This window comes from Bombus pascuorum, chromosome 2, assembly GCF_905332965.1.
Source record: "Bombus pascuorum chromosome 2, iyBomPasc1.1, whole genome shotgun sequence".
Lineage (NCBI taxonomy): Eukaryota > Metazoa > Arthropoda > Insecta > Hymenoptera > Apidae > Bombus > Bombus pascuorum.
Window position 1 is genome coordinate 19,129,733 of NC_083489.1, and position 22,291 is coordinate 19,152,023.

General features: G+C 31.3%; 2 protein-coding genes across 12 annotated transcripts in view; one reads left to right on the forward strand and one right to left on the reverse strand.

The window, feature by feature from the left end:
- LOC132916866 (rho guanine nucleotide exchange factor 10) overlaps positions 1 to 13,748 on the forward strand; it is a 47,074-nt gene extending 33,326 nt beyond the window's left edge. For all 9 annotated transcript variants that reach the window (XM_060977252.1, XM_060977255.1, XM_060977254.1 and 6 more), the window contains 10 exons: positions 6,572 to 6,782; positions 7,137 to 7,374; positions 7,691 to 7,873; positions 7,957 to 8,253; positions 8,336 to 8,428; positions 8,490 to 8,714; positions 8,797 to 8,958; positions 9,074 to 9,280; positions 9,359 to 9,673; positions 9,813 to 13,748. In XM_060977252.1, coding sequence (XP_060833235.1) covers positions 6,572 to 6,782; positions 7,137 to 7,374; positions 7,691 to 7,873; positions 7,957 to 8,253; positions 8,336 to 8,428; positions 8,490 to 8,714; positions 8,797 to 8,958; positions 9,074 to 9,280; positions 9,359 to 9,673; positions 9,813 to 11,681 — 3,800 coding nt within the window. In that variant the 3' untranslated portion in view covers positions 11,682 to 13,748. The remainder of the gene's footprint in view (positions 1 to 6,571; positions 6,783 to 7,136; positions 7,375 to 7,690; positions 7,874 to 7,956; positions 8,254 to 8,335; positions 8,429 to 8,489; positions 8,715 to 8,796; positions 8,959 to 9,073; positions 9,281 to 9,358; positions 9,674 to 9,812) is intronic.
- Positions 13,749 to 13,901: 153 nt separating this feature from the next.
- On the reverse strand, positions 13,902 to 21,531 carry LOC132904459 (transmembrane protein 47). 3 transcript variants are annotated; one of them, XM_060954994.1, is made up of 6 exons: positions 21,141 to 21,531; positions 20,111 to 20,182; positions 18,392 to 18,578; positions 18,170 to 18,319; positions 17,992 to 18,054; positions 13,902 to 17,891 (listed from the first exon to the last, which is right to left on the reverse strand). In XM_060954994.1, the coding sequence occupies exons 2-6, from the start codon at positions 20,159 to 20,161 to the stop codon at positions 17,677 to 17,679; spliced, it is 666 nt and encodes a 221-aa protein (XP_060810977.1). In that variant the 5' UTR covers positions 20,162 to 20,182; positions 21,141 to 21,531; the 3' UTR covers positions 13,902 to 17,676. The 3 variants fall into 3 exon arrangements, with proteins under 3 accessions (XP_060810977.1, XP_060810978.1, XP_060810976.1); XM_060954995.1 differs by having other exon boundaries at positions 20,453 to 21,531; XM_060954993.1 differs by lacking the exons at positions 20,111 to 20,182; positions 21,141 to 21,531 and adding an exon at positions 18,989 to 19,587.
- Between the last annotated feature and the right edge of the window lie 760 nt (positions 21,532 to 22,291).

Here is a 22,291-nt window from a genome sequence, read left to right on the forward strand (position 1 = left end):
CTTCTTTGAAAACTTTACACTCATTGATAAAAATTGAAATTCCAATGCAGAATTTTTTAAGTTGCATAGATGTTTCCGTTTAATTGACGTTTACATAAGCCTTTTAAATACGAAATCGTTAAATCACGCAGATCCTCTTTTTATTGATTAGTTTCTGTTGATACTTTTCTGAGATCTATTAAAGTAAAGATCGGATGTAAAATCCCAAGAAAATCACAATTATCGACACAGAGCATATCTAGCATTCGAAGCTTTATTAATCATAGCACAATGAAAAAGTAATAAAATGGTTCTTAATTGTACTTAACTATCGTGCAATAATAGGGTATGAACTAGTACTAATATCTAGCGACGTGGAAACGATCAACTATGTTTTAAAGAGTCGCTAAATTGCCGGCTGTTCCTCTTATTATTGAACATAATTTTCTTGATCGTTGCATACGATGCATGGTGGCGCGATAATCGACTTCCTGCGCACGAGTAAACGCAAGGGGTGTCCCGACCGGTCGTGTTTATCTCCGAAGACAGTAATGATCGAGTCTACCAATGGTAGCGATCCATGATTTATCCTTTAAGCCTCGGATCTAGCAGTTGTCGTTTTTCATTCTTCGAACAGCCTGTTCAAAGAGCATCAATGCATTGTTTCTCTCGTCTCACTGATGGTTGATAAATCTTACGACAAAGTACACGCATATATACTTATACTACCAGTCAAAAGTTTAGAATCACTTGTTTGATATTTGAAGGAGAACTTAAGAGAATATTTATAAATTAAAATGTCAAATAATTAAATTCTCAATTATGTATATCTTATTCTAGTACATAAAATTAGAGCAAAAAAAAAAAAAGATTATTGCCACGTCTCTGTTCTTCTATTTAAATCAGAGAAAGTATTTTTTATGTGGAGTATTAAATACAATAGAAGAAACTTCTATATAATGAACCAAATAAAGATAAGAAACACTAAATTATATTTAACTATTTTTAACCTTGTTTTCAATCCTGCTTTCATAAATCGTGAATATAGAAGTGAACCAACATTTTTTAGAGTTGGTGTGATGCATGTGTATGCGCATGCGCGCGTGTACTTTATGATACCAACGGAGAACCCGTACAATTTTGTACTGATCTTATCTATACTGTGAGGGTGTGCAAACCGAAATTATCACTGAAACGTTTTAATCTCAAGAGAATAACGCACTCGTTCAAGGAGAGCCGTCAGAAAGTCGTGAAAAATCACAGGTTCAAGTTTTGGTAAATTTTCGTTCGTGAAATCTTCGAATGAAATTTTCATGTTGAAATTTATATGTTTTCGCATTTATATTTACATTAGATTTACTGAAATTTTGGTTTAATACTCATTTGTTTTTATGTTTTTCAATTCATACGAGATACTCGGGTCGTAAAAGCAAGAGCCTGTACATATGTCAGTCTCTCGAGGTCAAACTGACGTGTCGAGCAAGCATTCTGAATGCGTTATGTGTCGTTCGTGGCGGTTTCCTGTTCGCGAGAAGAAAGGATATGGCGTAAAGATCGCGTCCTTTTTGTCTATGATGTTTTTATCCTTGAACATTTAACCTTCTTTCGTTGCACGACCTGGAGCGACGTTGTCTGTATGTATTTAGACTGTTTCTCTTTCTTCTGAATCATTTTTTGTAAAAACCGAGACAACAACGCAGCTGCATACACGGCGACTGAGATAAGTCACCATCTCGTTATTCCAAGGGTCAGCGTATCTCTAATTACATTAAGGAGAAGGATTTAAGGTTAGAATCAGGACTAAGATTAAGGCTAGGATTTCCAAAAGAGAAGAATTTGGGTTCATTTCTCTTCTTTTTATTTCGTGCTTTTAGAATATATAATTTTGGAATAGAATATTAACCTATTAATGATGTTATTTTCTAATTATTTCTGGAAACTTCTATAATTGCAGAATTAAAAGCGGATAGAGATAAAATAATTCCAGTTAGTTCTACTTTAGTTCTTGTAAATGTCAATGCAATAAATAAATTATAATAATTAAACGGTACGTATGAATAGTAAGTAAGATTTAATTTGATAAATGTGTTATTAGAGCAGAAAAAGATGATTAAACTCGTGCACCTATTACAAGCGACATATAACACGAGATCATTTTACCTATCTCCGTCTTTACCATTTACAGAAATGTGACGCAATGCTGCGTCGTACGCTTTAACAATTACACCGTTGATATACCTTCGGAGATCGCATCATTCGTTGGTAAACGTGATTGGTATGCATCATCATGTTTAATAACATCATGTTACGCGCTAGACACAACTTTTTCTTAAAAATCATACAATAAATGTTAAACCCATTGTTATTCTCAGGTCTATACGACCCAAAATGAATGTTAGATATTAATAGATATTATTATATTTGGTTTTAATATTCAGTACATATTACAACAATTTATTAACTAATGATACTAATAAACTGACAAGTTACAGATTGTGAGTTATATTCTATATTTTTATAACATTGCATAGAATAGGGTAATATGAGGATTTGTAATTTGTAAAATTTCATTTGTTTTATCGTTGCTTTTATACAAGAAAATTTATTAGTGCTAGTAATTTATAACTTGTGACTTGTACAATTTTACTAGTAATATTAACTCAAGTGTGTAAGAGTGCACTGAGGAGATGATCGTGAAGAAATGAGGAAAATAGCAAGGTGAAACATAATTTGTGACCATCACGACAAGTTTATTCGAAGGACGACCTTGTCGAATAACTAGAAAATTTATACATATTCCCATTGTCATGATAGGTTATGATCGTGGATGATATAGAAAACAAGTGTAAACTGTCGGTAAAACGATTACGATCGTACAGGGTGGCCTTGAACATGACACTGCGCATTTTTCCTTGAATCGCTCGATCTTATTAGCGAAGAACGATCTCTCCTTAGAAATCGAGCTTAATCTATTGCAATATTCATACTGGATTGAAAGTTTCAAATGTTTGACGAACAGATGCACACGCGCGGACAGGTTATGTATGTTGAATTATGTAATGAACATCCTTCATGAATATCCAGTGGCTGATCCATTAAGATACAAGATCCAAGGTTATGGGAATATCGATAAAAATATAACATATATTGACGCTGCAACTGTAACAAGTTTAATCGAAAGTGCTACGTAACCTATGCTTCTTCCTATCGATCTTATACTTAAATAGAATTTAATACAAAGCATATATTTTTTTGTATTTTTATTAATCTTTTATGATCCATCTGATTATTTTTTAAGTGTAGAGATAACTATATTACCTACACTATATAATTACTTAAATTTAATACTTGTAGCGAATTTATTGACATATTGTTATGTAGTGAACATAATCGCCGTTATTACTGGTGTTTATCATATGAACATGATTATGTACTAACTGTGCGTCGAAATCTAGTGAGGTTAATAGGTGAAACATTAAGTGAATATCAGTAGTCACTGATGCGTTGGTCGTACAGCTCTTTAGGGAATGATAAACAGTCTCTTCATGCATGCATGACGCGTCGTTTGACATTAGGGAGGAATTTATAAGAGCTCGGTAGTATTATTTGCAATAATATGTGGTATTCATTTATATTATTCACTGAATAGTACCTACAATATTAATTCAATAAGGAATTTTAATAGAAGCAATCTTTCAGATATACAGAACCTTCTTTTAGTTACTAAAATAATTTTTTCCACAGGGAGATATTATAGGAAAAGATATAAATCTATTGTAAGATATTGACATCTTTTGAACTTGAACTTAGATCTTTTCCTTGACAATTAGAGTGTACCGTGTATGATACTGAGACTGTCCCTTGTACGGAAGTGGTAGGTTCCACGCGTTGTTGGTTTTATTGGGTCTTCCGGTGTGCGTGCTATGCTCAAGTTACTTTGGTGTTATCATCAGGGTGACTATATGGTTAACGCAAGTCGTTTTGCGTTTAGTATGCTCTTTCCCACATTTATAAACGTAGCGTAAATGTTTTCGCATGTTTGGGTGGTTTTAATCGAATTTAATTTAAATTTCTGTTACGTTTGTTTTTCTCAAGTATTTGATATTAAAAAAAAAAAAAAAACACGCAAAATCTGTGAATTAAATTGTCTTAAGTTTCTTAGAAATAAAAATATTTTTGAAATATTTTCTTTTACATACCATCTATTGATAATCAAAATATATTTACTGTTGTTCATTATGTACATTATGCACTACTTAATAAGTTACGAATTTAGAATAATGAACTTAATATTTATGAAATGATTTGTACGACTAAAAATATCATAGAGAAAACACTTGAGATGAAGTGTGTGAGAGAGTAGGATTAAAGCCTTGCTGACTGACTTTATACGAGGAAAGGTAAACATTGGCCATTGTCTACGCTTGTCTCTAAAACGTGGGAACGAGTCAAGTGTTTAATTCGAATGATTGCTGACCGGACAAACGCGGTCCACGCAAAGCTCATAAATGACGTTAGAATTAAATGATCGAGCACATCGCTCCATATGTATATATACATTTCGACATTGCAAGTGAAAGTGTTCTTTATAAGAAAAGGATTAACAAGATAACTTCTTAGTATGTTTTGTGTTATTATTTCTAGGATTTACGCAATACGCAAAAATATGTAAAATATAGTACTTATTATACTATTTAATAAACGAAACAAAATCTTTATTTAGGTTTCATCTTTTTAATTATTTTCATAAAAATATGAATTTGTATCAAGTATCTAATTATTAACCTTCAAGCTTTTCGTGGCAATTGCTTCTAAAATTTCAAGTAGTTTGCTCTAGTATGTATCCTACTATTACCATAAGAGCAAATAACTTTAATTCGTGTTCTGTTTATATACTCAAAAGTTCATCGTCTATATATTATTATCTGTTATCTATCGAAGTTTATATACTCTAATTATAATATTATCATTTATTTCTTGTATTAGGAAAAATATTTATCTCGTTTAACAAAAATGCGCAACGCAACTAAATAGTGAGTGAAACCGTGACCTTGAGGGTAATAAAGGTTATCTATATCTCTTAGCTGCTTCGTGTTCGAACAATAATACCTCTTTTAGCAAATTCACAGTACATGACGAGTAAAGATCAACTATGCATGAAATAACTAAACCAATATTATGACTTTAAAGAAATGACTCAAGTGAACTACCCTTATCTTCGTTTATACTGTTTCTAACATATTTAGAGCAAGTTTAAAGGTTTTCATATGACACGAGTCCGAAGCGTTTGGTGTTCTTCCATTAGTAAATCGCAAATATTTGGAAAACTATTAGGATAAAGAGAAATATTGCCAACAGTCCAAGTTAATAAATTGATTAAAAAAAAAGAACATTATGGTATACAAGAAATATTTATGTAAAATTTTCAATATTTATAAAAATAGTAATTTGTATAAAAATTCACAATCTCTACATTCCCGCCTCATTGGTATACATAAATAACTTAAAAATGAGGAAATGAAAATAATAGGTGCGATATGTAATCGATAATGAAGGTTTTATCCACTTTCGAAGAGGAGTGATCAAATCCTAAACGATTGACACATATTGTATAAATAGAGGCTCTCGTCACACGTTTCACAAAAATGTAGTTAGTATTAAGAGGCGTATGGAAATGAGTTGTCTTGATCTCGAGAAGGTTGTTGTTTAGCGAACGTTCTTACGAAACTTATGTTGCTTTAAACACTAGATTTGTAATACCATCTCTTTTTCGTTTCGCTAACGATAAAGCTACTTTCTTCTTGAAAATGTAGTATTCAAGTTGGAATAACATATCGATGTCTTCTAGGATTATTCTATATTGCAGAATAATTACAAATAAAAAGTTTTATCAACATTTTTTAAATTACATACTTGTAAGTATTTTATTGAATTTTCGCAGAATTTTTTACATACTTAAAATATATGAAAATCCCATAAACCTAAAAGATCCCGGTATTGGAGTCTGGAAACACAATGTGCCATTTTAGAATTAAAAGTCTTTTGAGCACAGTAGAACTGTTTGAATATTGGGATCAGCTTCGACTTAATTATCAAGGCATCATACCCATTGAACTAGAAACAATGCCTGCACAACTAATGGTGTCTAACAAATAGGAGAGAGCAAAGTACACGGAGAATAACGCCCTACTTTTAGTTGAAACTATCTATCTTTTAAGGAAAATTCTTTGGTAATATTATTTCTTGAACTTTGTTCGATACACGGGAATAATTTGGAAGACTCGTATTTGTAAAAACTTTGGAATAATTAATAACTTATGGGAATCGGTTAATACTCTTCGCCATCTAGCTGTGGATACGGAAACTAACTAAAGGAAATTCTATAATGATAATAATTAAATTTTTGGTAAAAACAAACAAAACAAAAAGAGACGGTATTTAATGTAATTTTGTTGATTAATTATATGAATAAGATTGTAATAAAAGGGATGAATCTGGATGTTTTTATTAATGATAATTTAATTATTAATAATTTTCATTATGGCGCTTAAGTTAGGATAATTTGAGTCTAACATGTGTCATTTCGTTATAGATGAACCACGTTCAAGGTGTAGATCATGGGATGACGTAGGACCGACTAAAATGGAAACTGTCGGCCAAACGCACAGACAACATCCCTCCTTAGAGGCAACTAGGTCCAATACGTCGACACAGTCGGCTAGAAGCGAGGACTCTTGGTGCTCAGCGTCGGATCATGACCTTTCCTCGGACGACGAAAGTGAGAAGAGTAATATCAGTATTAAGTAAGCACCAATTTCATCGGATAAATTTTAATAATAAATAATAGCTATGAATAACTAGATTTGGTGTCATTTATTGATATCCAATAATTAAAAGTTTCATAGTATCTAAGAAAAGAGATACCGATTTTCCATAATACATAATTTAGATATTTTTATGAAATTTAAACTTTTTCATTTAATGTCCTTTTTTCGAATTGTCATTAAAGAGAGGAAGAAATCTAATGACTTGAATCAGTTCATCGATACAATTGTTGTTGATTCAGCAAATCAATCATTGGTCTGCTATTTCTTCCCACACTGGCATCCTCCTGAGGGTGTATATAATTAATCGGAACAATTGTTAATTCTCCATAGAAGCAATTGCCAATTGAGGAATACGTTGCACAAGGCAAGGACGCTGTGTGACAAGTGGAGGCCACAAAATATGCGAGTGAACAATGCTGACCCATTGGATTCGCCCGGAAACCATGGAAGACTATCTAGATGGTTCAGCATCCGGAGAGGATCGACACAACAATATGATGTAGATTCCTCCGACACGGTATCCCTTACCAGTCCCATCAAAACACCTCAAATGCCGCAACTTTGTGAAGTAATTATCTAGAAGATTAATATCTTAAATAAGAAATTATTTTGTACGTTAATAATGAAAACGAATAGTATTTTTTATTTTTATAATTTTGATTCATCTTTCTCTATAGAGAATTGTTTTATACTTTGATAAAAGAAATAATTAGTATTTTCTATTTATACAATTATTTTGTTACAAAATTAAAAGTCTATTAACAAATTTATTATAAAAATTATTGCAAACAATATAAAATAAAACTTTTAAGAAAAAGTTAGAATTTCTCCTAAACACCGATAGTACAGATTCACACAGATTTACTGAAATATATATGTTTCAGGTTGAAGAGGAAAACAGTGCAATGGTGCAATTTCAGTGCATGCAGCAACGTAGGCAAACTCCACCCGCCCTTCCTCCGACACCTCCGAATTTAACTCCTCAACAGCTAAAACGTCGACATATAGTAGCAGCTATAGTACACTCTGAAAACAGTTATGTGTCCACGTTACAGAGGCTAGTGAACGTACGTACATATTAGTTCGAACCATTTTGTGTACATATGATTCCTTCGAAAAACTTTCTGTAAAAATATACTTTCCTCTTCAGGATTACAAGAAACCATTAGAAGAATCCTCGCCGCCTATATTGAGCCAGGCAAAAATAGCAACATTGTTCCACAGATTGCCTGAAATTCTGCAATGCCATACGTTATTTAGAATTGCATTAGCTGAATGCGTACGTTCATGGGACAAGGACGAAAAGTTAGGAGACGTGTTTGTAGCAAGTTTCAGCAAAGCTATCGTTCTTGACATTTATAGTGGGTTTATAAATAATTTTTCAGTAGCTATGGATTTGGCTAAGCAAGAATCAAAAAGAAAGACTGCACTAGCCGATTTTTTCAAGGTATAAATCTATAACAATATTTGCTAATGATTACATTCTATAATAATTGAATTTTTATATAATGGTTATGATTGTATTTTAGGTGAAACAAATAAGTGCACACGATAGATTATCCTTCTTTGGATTAATGGTAAAACCTGTGCAGAGGTTTCCACAATTTATACTATTCTTACAAGTAAGTATCTTTTATTTTTGTTTTTAACGACTACATTGAAATAATGCAAACGTTTTGTTAGGATTTACTGAAACACACGCCACAAGGTCATCACGATAGGATGTCGTTGCAATTGGCGTTGACTCAATTAGAGAGTTTGGCGGAAATGTTGAATGAAAGGAAACGTGAAGCGGAACAGTTCCAAGCGTTTAAAGAAATGCTTCGACATGTATCTGGAAAATTGTCCCATCGACCTCTTTCGTCGTCATCTAGGTATCTTATAAGAGAAGATAATGTTACGCAGTTGGTAAGTTTAGTATATATCCTTAACGCCATTTCAGAGATTCTAATATAATTTGTATCATTTATATCATGGTAAATTGTTTTAGGAATTTAATCAAAACGGCATGATAACGAAGTCTAAAAGAAGAAGGTTATTATTATTGAATGATCTTGTAGTGTGCGTTTCGGTAACTCCAAGATCCGCAGAGGATTTTAGCGGGAGTGAAAGACTAACTTTGAAATGGACATATCCTGTATCGGATATTGAGGTATAGGGACGGTATACAATTAATAACGATTACTAACGATTTGAAGTATATTTTTCATGACGAAAATTAATATCATCAATAATAGTAACGTTAACAATATTATGTTATACTACAGATTCAGGATACAAGCACTTCACCAACGTTAAGTCGTTTACTGACTGCTGGTCTAAATAAATGCGGAAGCCTAAAATCTGACAAGAGCGGCGATTGCGGACAAGTGGGTGCAGATAGTCTCTGCGTAGAGATGAACGATCTAATGCATGACTATGAAGTCATGTCTAGGATAAGCGATTTAGTCGCACAACTAAAGGGTAAATACGAGGTAAGCCAAATTACATGAAACAAACTATGTTTACTTTGATTTTATACGTATACAAATAAAAACATTTTGAATTCAAAGGGTATGACGCTTGAGAAAACTAAACAAATTCTGCAATCCATACAACTTTCAATACAACAAAAAGATGAAGACATGGTTTGGGCAGATAGTTGTTGCCTGCAATTAGTGACGAAGCAAGGACAGATGTACACGTTTCAAACCGAAAATCCTTTGGTGAAGAAAGACTGGATAACGGAGCTTAGACTAGCACAGCTAGCCTTGGATCCAAATAATTCGCCATCTTGGGAAGTACCTGAACAAGAACAGCGACCATCTACAAAAATGCCACTTTTCGTTAGTTCCCAACAAGTATATCATTCGCAACATCAGACAGAGGTAAGATTTTTACTACCATAAAATATTCTTTTTTTAATTATTTGCAAATATAATAATGATTATATTTCTAATTATCATTTTAATTATCTTTTTTAAATTTTTCAACAATGTTTATACATAATAAAACGATGTTTCTCAGGTACGTTGCGGCTGCTATTACACCACGCAGAATCCACGTCCCACGAGGCGTCGTGGAAGAAGTCAAAGTTACTTGTGGATATGTACAGGCGACGGTATATCCAGTCACGTAACAGTATTTGGTCAATCCACAACAGCCTCGGCAACTTCCTTGAAGCAAATTACAGCTTTTGATTTGGTAGAGACTAGAGTCGCCGCCATAGAGTTCGTAAAGGGTGTTTCTTCCGATCCACTCTCATTAGCGAGCGATCTCGTGTGGATGGGTACGGACTCTCGAAAAATTTTGATCTACATCGCCTCGGAACCTGAGAAGCAAGAAGAACTTGGAAACTATTCCGTCTCAGGTCCAGTGATACAAATCAAATATCATTGTGACAACGTTTTCGTCGCCCTAGGAATTGGTTTACTTCTCCTGTTCAAAAGGCAAGTGGATGGCACTTGGAATCTGAGAGATCCGTTTGTAATATCCCTAGGCAGCGAACCGGTCTCTTGCTTGATGCCAATTAACGCGTCTGTCTATGCTGCTTGCGGCAAAAAAGTTTGGGTACTTAACGCAGTCAGTGGTGACATTACGAAAAGTTTCAGCGCGCAACACGAACACGTTGGCAGCGTGAAACTGATGGCTCATTCCGGAGTAGGTCTCTGGGTTGCTCTTAAGAATTCCAGCACCGTTTGCCTGTATCATACAGAAACTTTCAAACACCTGCAAGACATCAATATAGCATCCAATGTGTTGAGAGTAACGAGGTCGAACAATGCCTCGAATTCTTGTGGCGATAACTTAAACAACAATCAAACTGCAGTCACTGTGACAGCACTTCTAGCGTGCAAGGGCTTACTCTGGGTCGGTACAAACGTAGGCATCAGTCTGACGATTCCCCTGCCACGATTGGAAGGAGTACCTATCATTAGTGGCCGTGTAAATATTTCATATCACGCGCACTTCGGTCCTATCACCTTCTTACTTGCCATTCAGAATCCAAAGAACACGATAAGCTGTACAACCGATGAAATCGCCGACGAGGAAACTGTACAGTTACGGTCAAAGGAATCTGATAGTAGTAGGAATAGGGATCGAGCAAGTTTGGATTCGTCTATGTCAAACAGTATATTGAAATTGAAACAACAATTGGCGAGCAGCCCAGTAATGTTAAGACGAAAACGTAGCAAAGAATACGAGTACAGAGGTTCGAAGACACTTCCCAGAGGGCTCGGATCTGGTGGGGGCTTTCTATCAAGCTCGATGTCCGGATCGCAGAGTTCTGGAGAGAATTGCGATGTCTACGGCTTATACGGAGAATTAATGTATGTGAAAGATTATGAAAACGAGAATAGCTCTGGCATTGATTTAATTTACGAGCCACTAAGAAGAAGCGATCCAGAACTGGCAGCCATACCAAATAAAGTTAGTACCTTAGATCGTAGACTGAAGATGAAAATCACCAGACCCAGATCGCTCGACTTGTCGAATTGGTCAGTCGATTCTCATGCAAGTTCTCTCTATACGTCTTCTGGCTCTGAAGAGAATCTTTCATTGAAAACTGGCAAATTATCTCGAAATAGTAGTACAGCTAGTCGAAATGGTCCTTATGAAACGACTACTCCCAATAGTAGTATAGCACAGTCTGTACCGGAAACGATATCACCGCCCAATAATTTGAAAACGAACGGTAAGAAGATCAATAAAACGTTGCAACAAATTGAACAGCCTAAAAAAACCGTTCTAACATTAATGGGTGGTCGAGGTTACATCAATTGGAGACAGTTAAACGCGCAATCGGTCACCGACAAAGGCTCTAAATCGGGTTACACTTTCAAAGATCCCAACAGCAACGATGCCCATATCGTGTTGTGGGAAATGAAGTTATGATACTCAGTTACGCTAGGCTTATCATTACGCCAGTATGGATAGAAATGTTTAAAAAATGCTTTCAATAGCCGATGGTGAGCTCTGTAGTATCGGCGTATAGGACCAAAAAAGGAAAAAAAAATCAGAAACTATTGTCAAACTGATATCCACTTAATTAATAAGGATACTCGGTAAGGATTCGTTAATTAGCGTAGATTTTAAGTTTAGTCGCAACGAGTGTTCGATATGAATATCTCTTGGAACTATGTTTGAAAACGATGTTCAACATTTCTCGAACGTTCTTATCGTTTGCAGTGCAAAGATCTAGTTTTTTCGTGTAGCTCTCTAAACACAGAAAGAGGAAGCAGAAATCTCGTATTTTATTATACACTCTTTAGTCCTTCAACACGGTCAAGATCTTATATTCCTTTCTCGTAGGCTGTTGTGTTTCTTTCGTGTACACTCGTATATGTTTATTTATATTTTTCTTTTATTTAAAAGAGTAAAAAGAGGAAGCACGTTTAACGGAAGAAAAGGCGTTGGGTATATGTGTATAACTATATAAACGTAATTAAATATTGGGTTTTGAAAATATGTACTGATATACGAGTGTGCGCGTTATTGGAAGAAAGAATTAATCTTTCAACGTGTATTTTAATAAACATTGTTATTTCTGTAGTTACGTATAAAAGCAATTTAAAGCAGTGGTATTCTTATAAATAATTTAACAAAAAATCGAAGATTACTAATGGATTAATTTGAAATTTAATATGGCGGATGAAAGTGGACATAATTTGAATAGCATTGATTTGAAATTGCAGATTTCGAGCTTTTGTTATTCGGTGGGAATCATGTGATGTGCACATGAATTTGTAAGATATATGAATATTAAACGTTATCTTACGCTTTATACGCAGGACGTTTCGCGTCGTGAGGGAAAGACGATAGAATTTTTAAGTGTTTCTCGTGTTTTCATTTCAAATCTTGTAAATGAAAGTTTAAAAGAAAACCCCAATTTTTGTAAGCTGGGGACGAAATAAAGTGCACAGAGCAGCGCCTGTGATTTAATCTTTTTGATGCATTAACTGCGCCTAGCATACGCAAAATCTTTGACAATATTAAACATTTTCTTTAAGTTTTTTCTTGCATCGATAAAATAAAGAAAAAAAAAAAAAAAAGAAAATTCAAAATATAGAACCAAATTTATTGGACACATTTAGTTTTTTTATTGGTAGAATAAAAGTGAAAAATTTTGAAGTTTGGTTTTTCTAATGCTTTAAAAAAAAATGAATCTCATGTTGCTATTGTTCTTTACTAAATGATGTTATAGATCATACGGTAATATTTAATAGCATTTTTTGAAGGTACGTAAGATATATTTTATATCTTTTATAAACGTTAGTACGTTGAACATTTTTGATATATATTTTACTGCCAAACGCGATAAAGATTTCTCAAAAGAAGGAAGAAAAATGGTGGTTGAGAGAAAGGATGCGCAAAACAAAAAGATCTCTGAAGATCGATGACATTGCATGTTGTCCGTTCTTTACTTGTGATATGATCGACCAGGCAAAAAAAAAAGAGGTTTAAAAATGGAAAAAAGTTTATATCAGTTACCCAGTGAGAGAAGTATATCGTAGTTTTGTCGCAAATGTGCTGTTAAGTTTTTCGCTACCGGCATGGACGAACGAGTCTGCGTGTACATATCATATTTTCCGAGGAAATTAATTTTTATATCGCAAATGAATCCTGGATAGATTTATATTTTGTACACTACTTTTTTTTCTGTTTAGGTTTATATAAATATATACATAAATGTAATCTTATTTTGTATTTATACGAATGATACATACACGTGGAATTTATTCAGCAATACTTTATTTTATACACACGGTACACGCACACGTTATACACACATACATTGCGCGCGCATATATTTATTACTTAAAAAAAGTCGTAACGTTGTATTATTGTTATGTACGAAACTCGAAAATTTTGTTACGTTAGCGTTCGAAAAAGCTATTCGATTCAATGATTTTCACTTTGTATTGCTATATTGCTGGATATTATAATTATTTAAAAAACGAATGTATAAAATTATTTATTCCTTCTACCTTCCACTTTCTCAATAATTATGAAATATTTGCAATTTCATAATTAACAACAATTTGAAGATTAATAGATTTGTGCTACCATATGAGTATGTAAGGTTTAGGTAGTAAAATAAAATTCTGAATAATATTGGTTTTCAGATATACGGTTTATTCTTTGTACAATATTACGATATGTTTACATTATAATATGGCGCATAAATAATTTGTTATTCCTACATATAATTCTACTCATATCGCTTCGAATATTTCATAACGCAGAAAACGAATTTACACATTTTTTTATTCCTACGTTAATAATTTTCATAAGACTTACTACGATATGCATGAATAAGTACGATATGTGTACTATACAATATGAAATGTTAAGTATTTTACGTTTCACTACTTTTGTCAGTTACTTTTTTTCATGAACTTTTTACGTACAATAAATCTTCTACAACATAGTTTTGTTCCTGTAAATAATTCTTTAAAAGTTTCCTTCTCACGAATTAGAATATGATGTATATTTATTACAATGTACAAATTAGAAAATAATCATCACTGAAACAAATCGCTGGTAACAAAAACTCTATAATGTTTCGTTAACATAAGTGTAATATCTCGAAAAAAAAAATCATAATAAAGACATTACAGAAATTACACATTTACAGTAGCATTCATTTAATTATTTTCATCTCACTACTTAATTTCAATATATGTATATATTTATTATACATGACAGAGAATTCATTTTTGTTTCAAGACTGTATGTATGCATGTATGTAACAAACTACTAAGGTTTTTTTACTCTGGTATGGTGCTCTATTAATTCTACATTATATCTATAGTTATTTAATTACAATCATCTTCATCTGTTTGCTTACATATACATATATCATGATAGTAGAGCGGAAAATGAATTTATCTACATTGCAGTTCTAATACAGAAATACAAGCTTTGTTGACAATCACTTAACAGATCGCTATATATAGCGGTATTTTCTTTTAAGTTAAAAATGATGATTTCTCTTGATTGCAACTTCGAAACGTGGATTCGATTACATAAATTCTCAGAAATTACAATTTGCAACATCTTAGAACGTTAGTTTCTTGAAACTTTACTTTCTATTCCCTGTTTTTTATTTTAAAGTACTAAAGTATAAAGTACAGCAGAAAAGATGCACATACAAACAGAATACTTACATTATATATTCAGTTTGTGATAACATGAAATATCCCCCTTTTTTATGCATATAAGTTGTTTGTTGTATATTTATAAACCTCTTAATTAACATATCGTAATTTGTTCATTTTTCTCCATCTTCAAACATATTTCGATATTTAATTATATGCTTAAATCTTACATGGTATTTCGTTTAAAAGTATATCAAAATCGAAAGGCGCAAATCGACAGTGTTTGTTAAAGAATCAAACGCACTGTAACTCCTTAACATTAAAATACGAATTTGTCTTTCATTGTAAAAAGCATGATTGATTTGCCGCGTCATACGAAGTGCATGTACGGGTTTCCTGTTTCAAACCTTTTTCTTATTAGAGTGTCGCCATAACTGCAACTGTATCATTCTATTACATGTATTTATAAAATACCTATATATACATATACGTACACGTATGTAATGCAGATAACATAATAGATAATACCTGCCCGAGCTGCCTCTATTCTGTCGCACACTTAAATATTTGGTGCTGTTTTTAACTTAAAATATATTTAATTCACGGGGAAGTTGAAACTTCTCCTTAGAGACGGTAGATGAAAATTATGAAATGTTCATTCCATAAAAATTAAGTGGAAAAAAGATATGGTTACCAATTAAGAGTTATTATGAAATACATAATACTGCTAGAAATTTGTTTTTATCCAATTTAATGAATTTTCAATATTACTGTTTCTGTTTTTCATTTCTGTAATATTGAAAATATCATTAGAAACTTATAATGCATACATATGTCAGCTCTCACATTGCATACATGCTTGGTAAATGGTGTGATAATTTAATATGATTACTCTTAATACGATGACACATACTAATCTTTCCTTTTATTAAATAAAAATAAAACATAATGAAAATATTGAGATATATAAATTATTATAACAATTCATACCAGCCTTATAATTTGTTCAATTTATACATATCACCTCGAACATTTAATTACATTAACGTATTGACAAAGGATAGATATACATGATTTTATTTATTTAAGTTTAATGATTTTACTCATTTAAATTAAGACAGAACAAAATAGTCATTTTTATTACTATTATTATTAATATGAAACTAAATCATCTACACGATTAAAAATTTACAATTAAACATCTTTTCCTCAATTAGAGATAAACAACTAAAGATATTCTTTATAATTAAATCAAATATCATATCAGTTTCAAAATTACATTGTTCTGTCTTTTCATGCACTTTTTGCAATAAAAAATATTTATAATTTAAATAACTGTACTTGAAAAATGAAAATTACATGCATTTACATGTTCTAAAGTACAATAGAAAAAGATTTGCACATTTGCACTTTTATTAACAAAGAAAGACTTTAGGATAATCTGTATAAAAATCTTGGAAATAATATATAGGAATTAATGATAATTTATCCGTAAAATTATAGTTACGCGATGGAAAATTTGATCATTGTATAATACATCATTCATCTCAAAATATCTTAAAATCAATAACTAATCAAAATTTATACTAATCAATAATGTGCCCAAGCATGCAATTTTTTTCTTCATAAGTGCTACTTTCCTCCAGCACTGAAGACCACTTGAAATTTTTGTTATTTCATTTATATAGTGTGCGTGTATGTAATCACAATATATCGCTTAAAACAATTTTTGGCCAAGTTTTATTGCAAAATGTATGAAGATATAAATAATAATAATATACCAAAAATATTAATAATCGCCTTGATAATATAAATAATTTGATTAAAGCAAATATCACTTTCAATAATAGTAAGAAAAGTAAATGCAAGCAAATAATAAATTACTAGCATCTAATATATATACATATAAATGTATATGTACATACAATATATAAGAAATAAACGTAATAAATAGTAACTAAATCAAAGCTGCAATTTTTATATAAAAATAAAAATAATTAATGATACTCATTATTTGACTAAAGATCAGGCAGTGTCTAATCCTGTGATCGTATTAATTACTCGTATGTTTTTTAGCTTTTTTTTTACTGGAATGTTTGCCTAAGTCTTCATAAATGAAGAAGTATCAAACTTTATTTAAGTACTCCGGTATTGTTTGCTATTTTCGAACGGCAAATCTCATTTTTAACGTCGGCCAAATACGATAATACATTGTTGATGCAGGCACAGTAATAAACTCTAACAAAAAGTTATAAATGCTAGCAGATTGAGTAATTCATATTAAAAATATTGCTTGTCACTTTACTTTAAAAGTAAGCAATAATAATTGTGGCTTTGTTGTAATGTTTCACAGGTAAGAAATGCAACATACCATTGTAATAATGGTATGAAAAGTTAATTAACAAATTTAAAAGGAATGATGTAAACATACTACATAAAAAATATTTGTAGTTATATAATATACATAACACATAATTTTATAATAAACTGAATGGAGCAATGGTCCCAAAATTGTTACTATGAGAAATTGGAAATTGGTAACCCACGAACGAATTAATCAAGTTTCAGTCAATTTACGAACCTTGTTTTCGTCGATAAGATGTTTCGTACATCCTATATCAAAGTGATAATTATGTCCAATACATGCTGGTGTAACAAGTAGACTATATATAAAAACCATTCACTCTTATACATGTGTACGTTTTTCTCCATAAATGTATCAAATGGTGAGGACAGAAAAAGAAGAAATTAATCACCTAGAGAACAACGTCGGGCAGGGAGCAATGCCACTAGGCTAATTGCGTCCCACTTCGTCCACCATGATGTCCCATACCAATCATAGAACCGCCGCCGCCGACATCATCACGAACGATTTTTCTTTCTTTGTAATAAATTTCTTCGCTTTCCTTATCGCATAATAACAACACTGCTCCACCAAACAAAAATATAGCCGCACCCCAACCAACTCCGTATGCCCAACCAAATTCCCACATTGGTCGGTTTCCTGCATAATATAATTCTTATCATATAAAATATTTAAAAAGGTAGAATTGATCGTTTGGTAGGAATTTTAAAATATATATTTTACAGATATACAAACTTACCAAAGTTAAGTTCTGCAGCAAAACACACTGGGTATATTACTAAAGCTATTAAGAGTGATACCACTAAAATATAAGAAAAATGTAGATGTACTTTACAGAAATACAACACTATACATACATATATTTATATTACAAAAATACTATACATATATTTACTGTTTTAAGTAATAAATCTTACATGCAAATCCCATACAGAAGACTGCAAATCTATAATATTTATGTTTGTCACGATTATCTTGTGATCTCAAACCAAGACCAGTGAGAATCGTTGCTGCAATATCTGTTATTAAACATACGACACATAAGGCAGCAGCTGCTTTTATATAAGCTGTAAAGAAACAAAAACTAGATTAATTGCTTAAAGAATTCTACCAAATGTAATTAATTTGTTTGAACATACCAACGTCTCTAGCTTGAAAACATCCTGCCGAATCTGGCACATTAAATGGGAGAGGAGTAGGTGCTGCTTCTTCAATGCAATGTGCAAATAGACCTTGTCTCCATCCCAATGCCATTAACCAGTCGGTAGAGGCTAAGCCCATTATCATTAATAATATTACTATTATTCCACATATGAATGCTATCACCTGTAACATAAAAACAAAGTTGCATCTTTATCATTTAATTCAGAAAAGTATATTTTCATCACTAATTTTGTACTACACAATACTATAGAATTTTAACTTCAATATTATTTAAGCCTCTTAGAAGGCAAACTGATCAACTGCACGTTATGAACTTCTCAAAGTACAAATACAACTTCTATGTATACATTTTCAGATTTATTTCAAACTTGACCAATATAATTATGATATTAAAGTGCCTTTACAAAATTGATAAAATTTCAAAATACTTTGTATAATACATAATATATTTATAAAAAGTTTCTACAAGTGTTTAAATACTTTCATAAACTACTGTACATAAATAGTCAATCATTACACAAAGTACTCATTATCACCTCTACAAACTTATAAAAAAGACATCCCGAGTATACCTGTGCGATCTCAGTATCGCCCATGTGATCTTCCGCGACTGTATACATGATCATCGTAAATCCAGCGTACACTGTTAAGATTAGCCCCAATGGACAAAACCAAAATGCACCTATCTAATTAAGAGGGTCTCGAACTCTTCACACTTTCTTTGGTCTCTTCAACGAATACCATTTACGGGACATCGTACACTCCTCCGCACATCACCCTCAACAAACGTCGAGAAAGCATTTAGAAACGATTCAGAAACATGGAACTCTCCCAAAATGACAAACACTTCCAGGGTAAACACAGCTCGCGTTTCCCGTATATATACCTTTGTTCGATACGAATAAAACAATAATTTTTCTAATCAAGTTCCCGCTTCGAACGCCACGCGAAGTACATTTTGTTGGTAGAGCTATCTCCTTTGTTTCTATATTGGTTTATTCACTAAAAAAAAAAAACGGAAAAATATCGGTTGGCTAGCAAGATCGAACAGAGACAATCTCCATCCGAAGTTGGGGGAGTAATTGGGTTCCAGGGAAGCTGCGCCCATTAAAGGTCGTGGCGCAGTGCGCGTACGTGATAGAGGGTGCTTTTTAGGATAGACGAAACTTGAGACGAACGCTTCCATTTATAGAAATTTTCCTAATCACGTGACTGTACAAATAATTCAGCTTTCTTAAGTGGATATTGATATATATGTTCTACCTTTATTGGTATGTTGTATGTTATTAATAAAATGCAGATGTTTATACATTTTTATATTTTTATATTTTTTTGAACATAATTAAAAAATTTGGAGGCAAATATAAATTCCTTTCATCCACTAAATATTATAAAGTACTGTACTTTAAATATTATGTGGGTTTTTACACCCATAAATTTCCCAAAAATGCATAAACATTCCCAGTCTAATTATTAATAATAGTAATCATATAATATTGGAATTCGAAATTTAGTCATATTGATTGATATTTTTAAATCAAATTGCATTTATGATATTTTGATCATTTCGTGATTTAGAATAATTTTTATTGTTTTACAATAATATATCTGTAGTTATAAATATTTTGAGAATATAAGATAAGATTCATACAACATATTGAAGTTAAAAATAAATTAAAACATTTGAAACTTACCTTGAAAGGTCTAGTAATAGTGATTGTTTCAACAGTGGTTGCTTGTGACATTGCTTGTGTCTATAAGTATATCTGAAAATAAAATTAATTTATAATAATAAAAAAAAAAAAAATGAAAACAATAGTACTAATAGAATAAAATTGTAAGTAATGCAATGGAATCAAAATAATCATTTTGTAAAAAACATAAATAATAGAAGAAATGAATAACCATTGATAATGATATGTTAAATTAGATAAACAAAGTAAAAATCATTGTGGTAAATTTTTTCATCTATTTTATATTTATTTTTTATACATAATATATTTTACAAAAATGGAATATTTACTTTCTAAAATCACCTTTTATAACTTTATTTAGTATGTGTACAACTTTTAAAATATTTTATGATATTTTAATCAGTACAAACTTCTTAACACATTGCAGTAGAAGCTTCTATCTAATAATATAACTTGAGTTAACTAACATAGTAAACTATACTTGTCATAAATTCCAGAAGTAGAAAAATATTATACAATGAGTCAACCTGCTCATGTATATCAACTATAAATTGTTGGTTGATAAAAGATTAACATATCTTAACAATTATCAATTCTGTTCTAAAAGCAAACCACTTGTTATTATGGGAGTGGCATGATTCCTTAACAAAATTATATTATTTACTGATCCAATGTGTCACAAGAAAAAATAGAGGTTTCAACTATTTTTTAAATAATATATATATTAAATTATATTTTATTAGAAACCCTAAAAAATTCAGACTATTACAAATATTTTAAATAAAACTTTTTCTTAAATACATAGATGGATAACTAATAGTTTTCCAACACTTCAAACTTTTCATTTTAAAGTAATTTTCTGACAAAATGTATTTTTCTTAGTTGAGTCACTCTTCTAGGAAACAAACAGGGTAATAAAGATTTGCAATATCCTATATCACTGACGTCCCGCACAATGCGCATATCATCAGTAGTGCACTACTTATCCGGTGAAAAATAGTTTTTCATCTTAACAAAATAAGACACTTACAAATGATTGATATATTCACCCTATAACCTTATCAGTCACTGCGCATACATCGAGCATTTAATAAATAGATGTGAGTTTAGAGTTTGCTAGCTTAAGAAAAAGTTGTGTATAAATATAAAATCCGATTCAACGATAAAAACAATAATGCGATTCAATCTTAAGGGTTATGTCACTAGAAATGTCAACACAAGTTTCAACAATACATTTACTATATGTATACTGAAGTATATTCTCGTACTACTGAGACATATACAATAAAGGAACACAGATAGACACAATGAATAATCGCTTGGAGAGCTTGTAAGGGACGAACACTCTTATTGGCTCTCCTTCTGTTGTGATTTGTAACCTCGACACTGATTGGCATTTCCATCCATTTTCTTGTTCAACTCGGAACTCGCTCTACTTTTGAACGTACATATTTCGTCCAATTAAAAAAGTAATCTCAAAGTACTCGAAACTACCAGTGAAATAACAATATAAATATATTATATTTTATTTTTATATAAAATCACTATATCTATTTTCTTTATTTTGAACTTCGTGTGTCTTTAAAAATCTTCTTAGGTTATGTTGTCAAAGTAGCTATATTAAAAATTAGCATTAAAAATTGATATAATTAAATTGCTATATTAATTTTCAGTGTTCTAAACTTTATATATTTCTAAGAATGTCTCTTAGCATCTTATTATGTCTAAACGTATACATATAATAGATCCAATCTGTTTCATAAGTTATTTTTGTCAATAGTATTAAATAAAAATTAAATAATAAAAATAACAGTAATGTTAGGTAATAATATAATATAATATAAAAATAATATTAATTAATAAGGATAATGCAATAAATTCTTTCGTAATTGTTGTTTGTATACATAACACGAATGAAAATATTTAAAATAATATTCTCTATTTATATTTATTTTAAATATTTTATATTTACAATAATTTTATATTTAACAATAATATAAACATTTCTTTAAACACTAATTATATGTATGAATATGTTGTGAATCGACAAGTTTTTTAAAACTCACGTATATTTATGCGGAACTTTTAAATTATAATATATGTTGCATTAAATACAATGAAATTTATGAAATTAAAGATATCATGCGCAATCTAATATGACAATTGCATTTAATGACATAT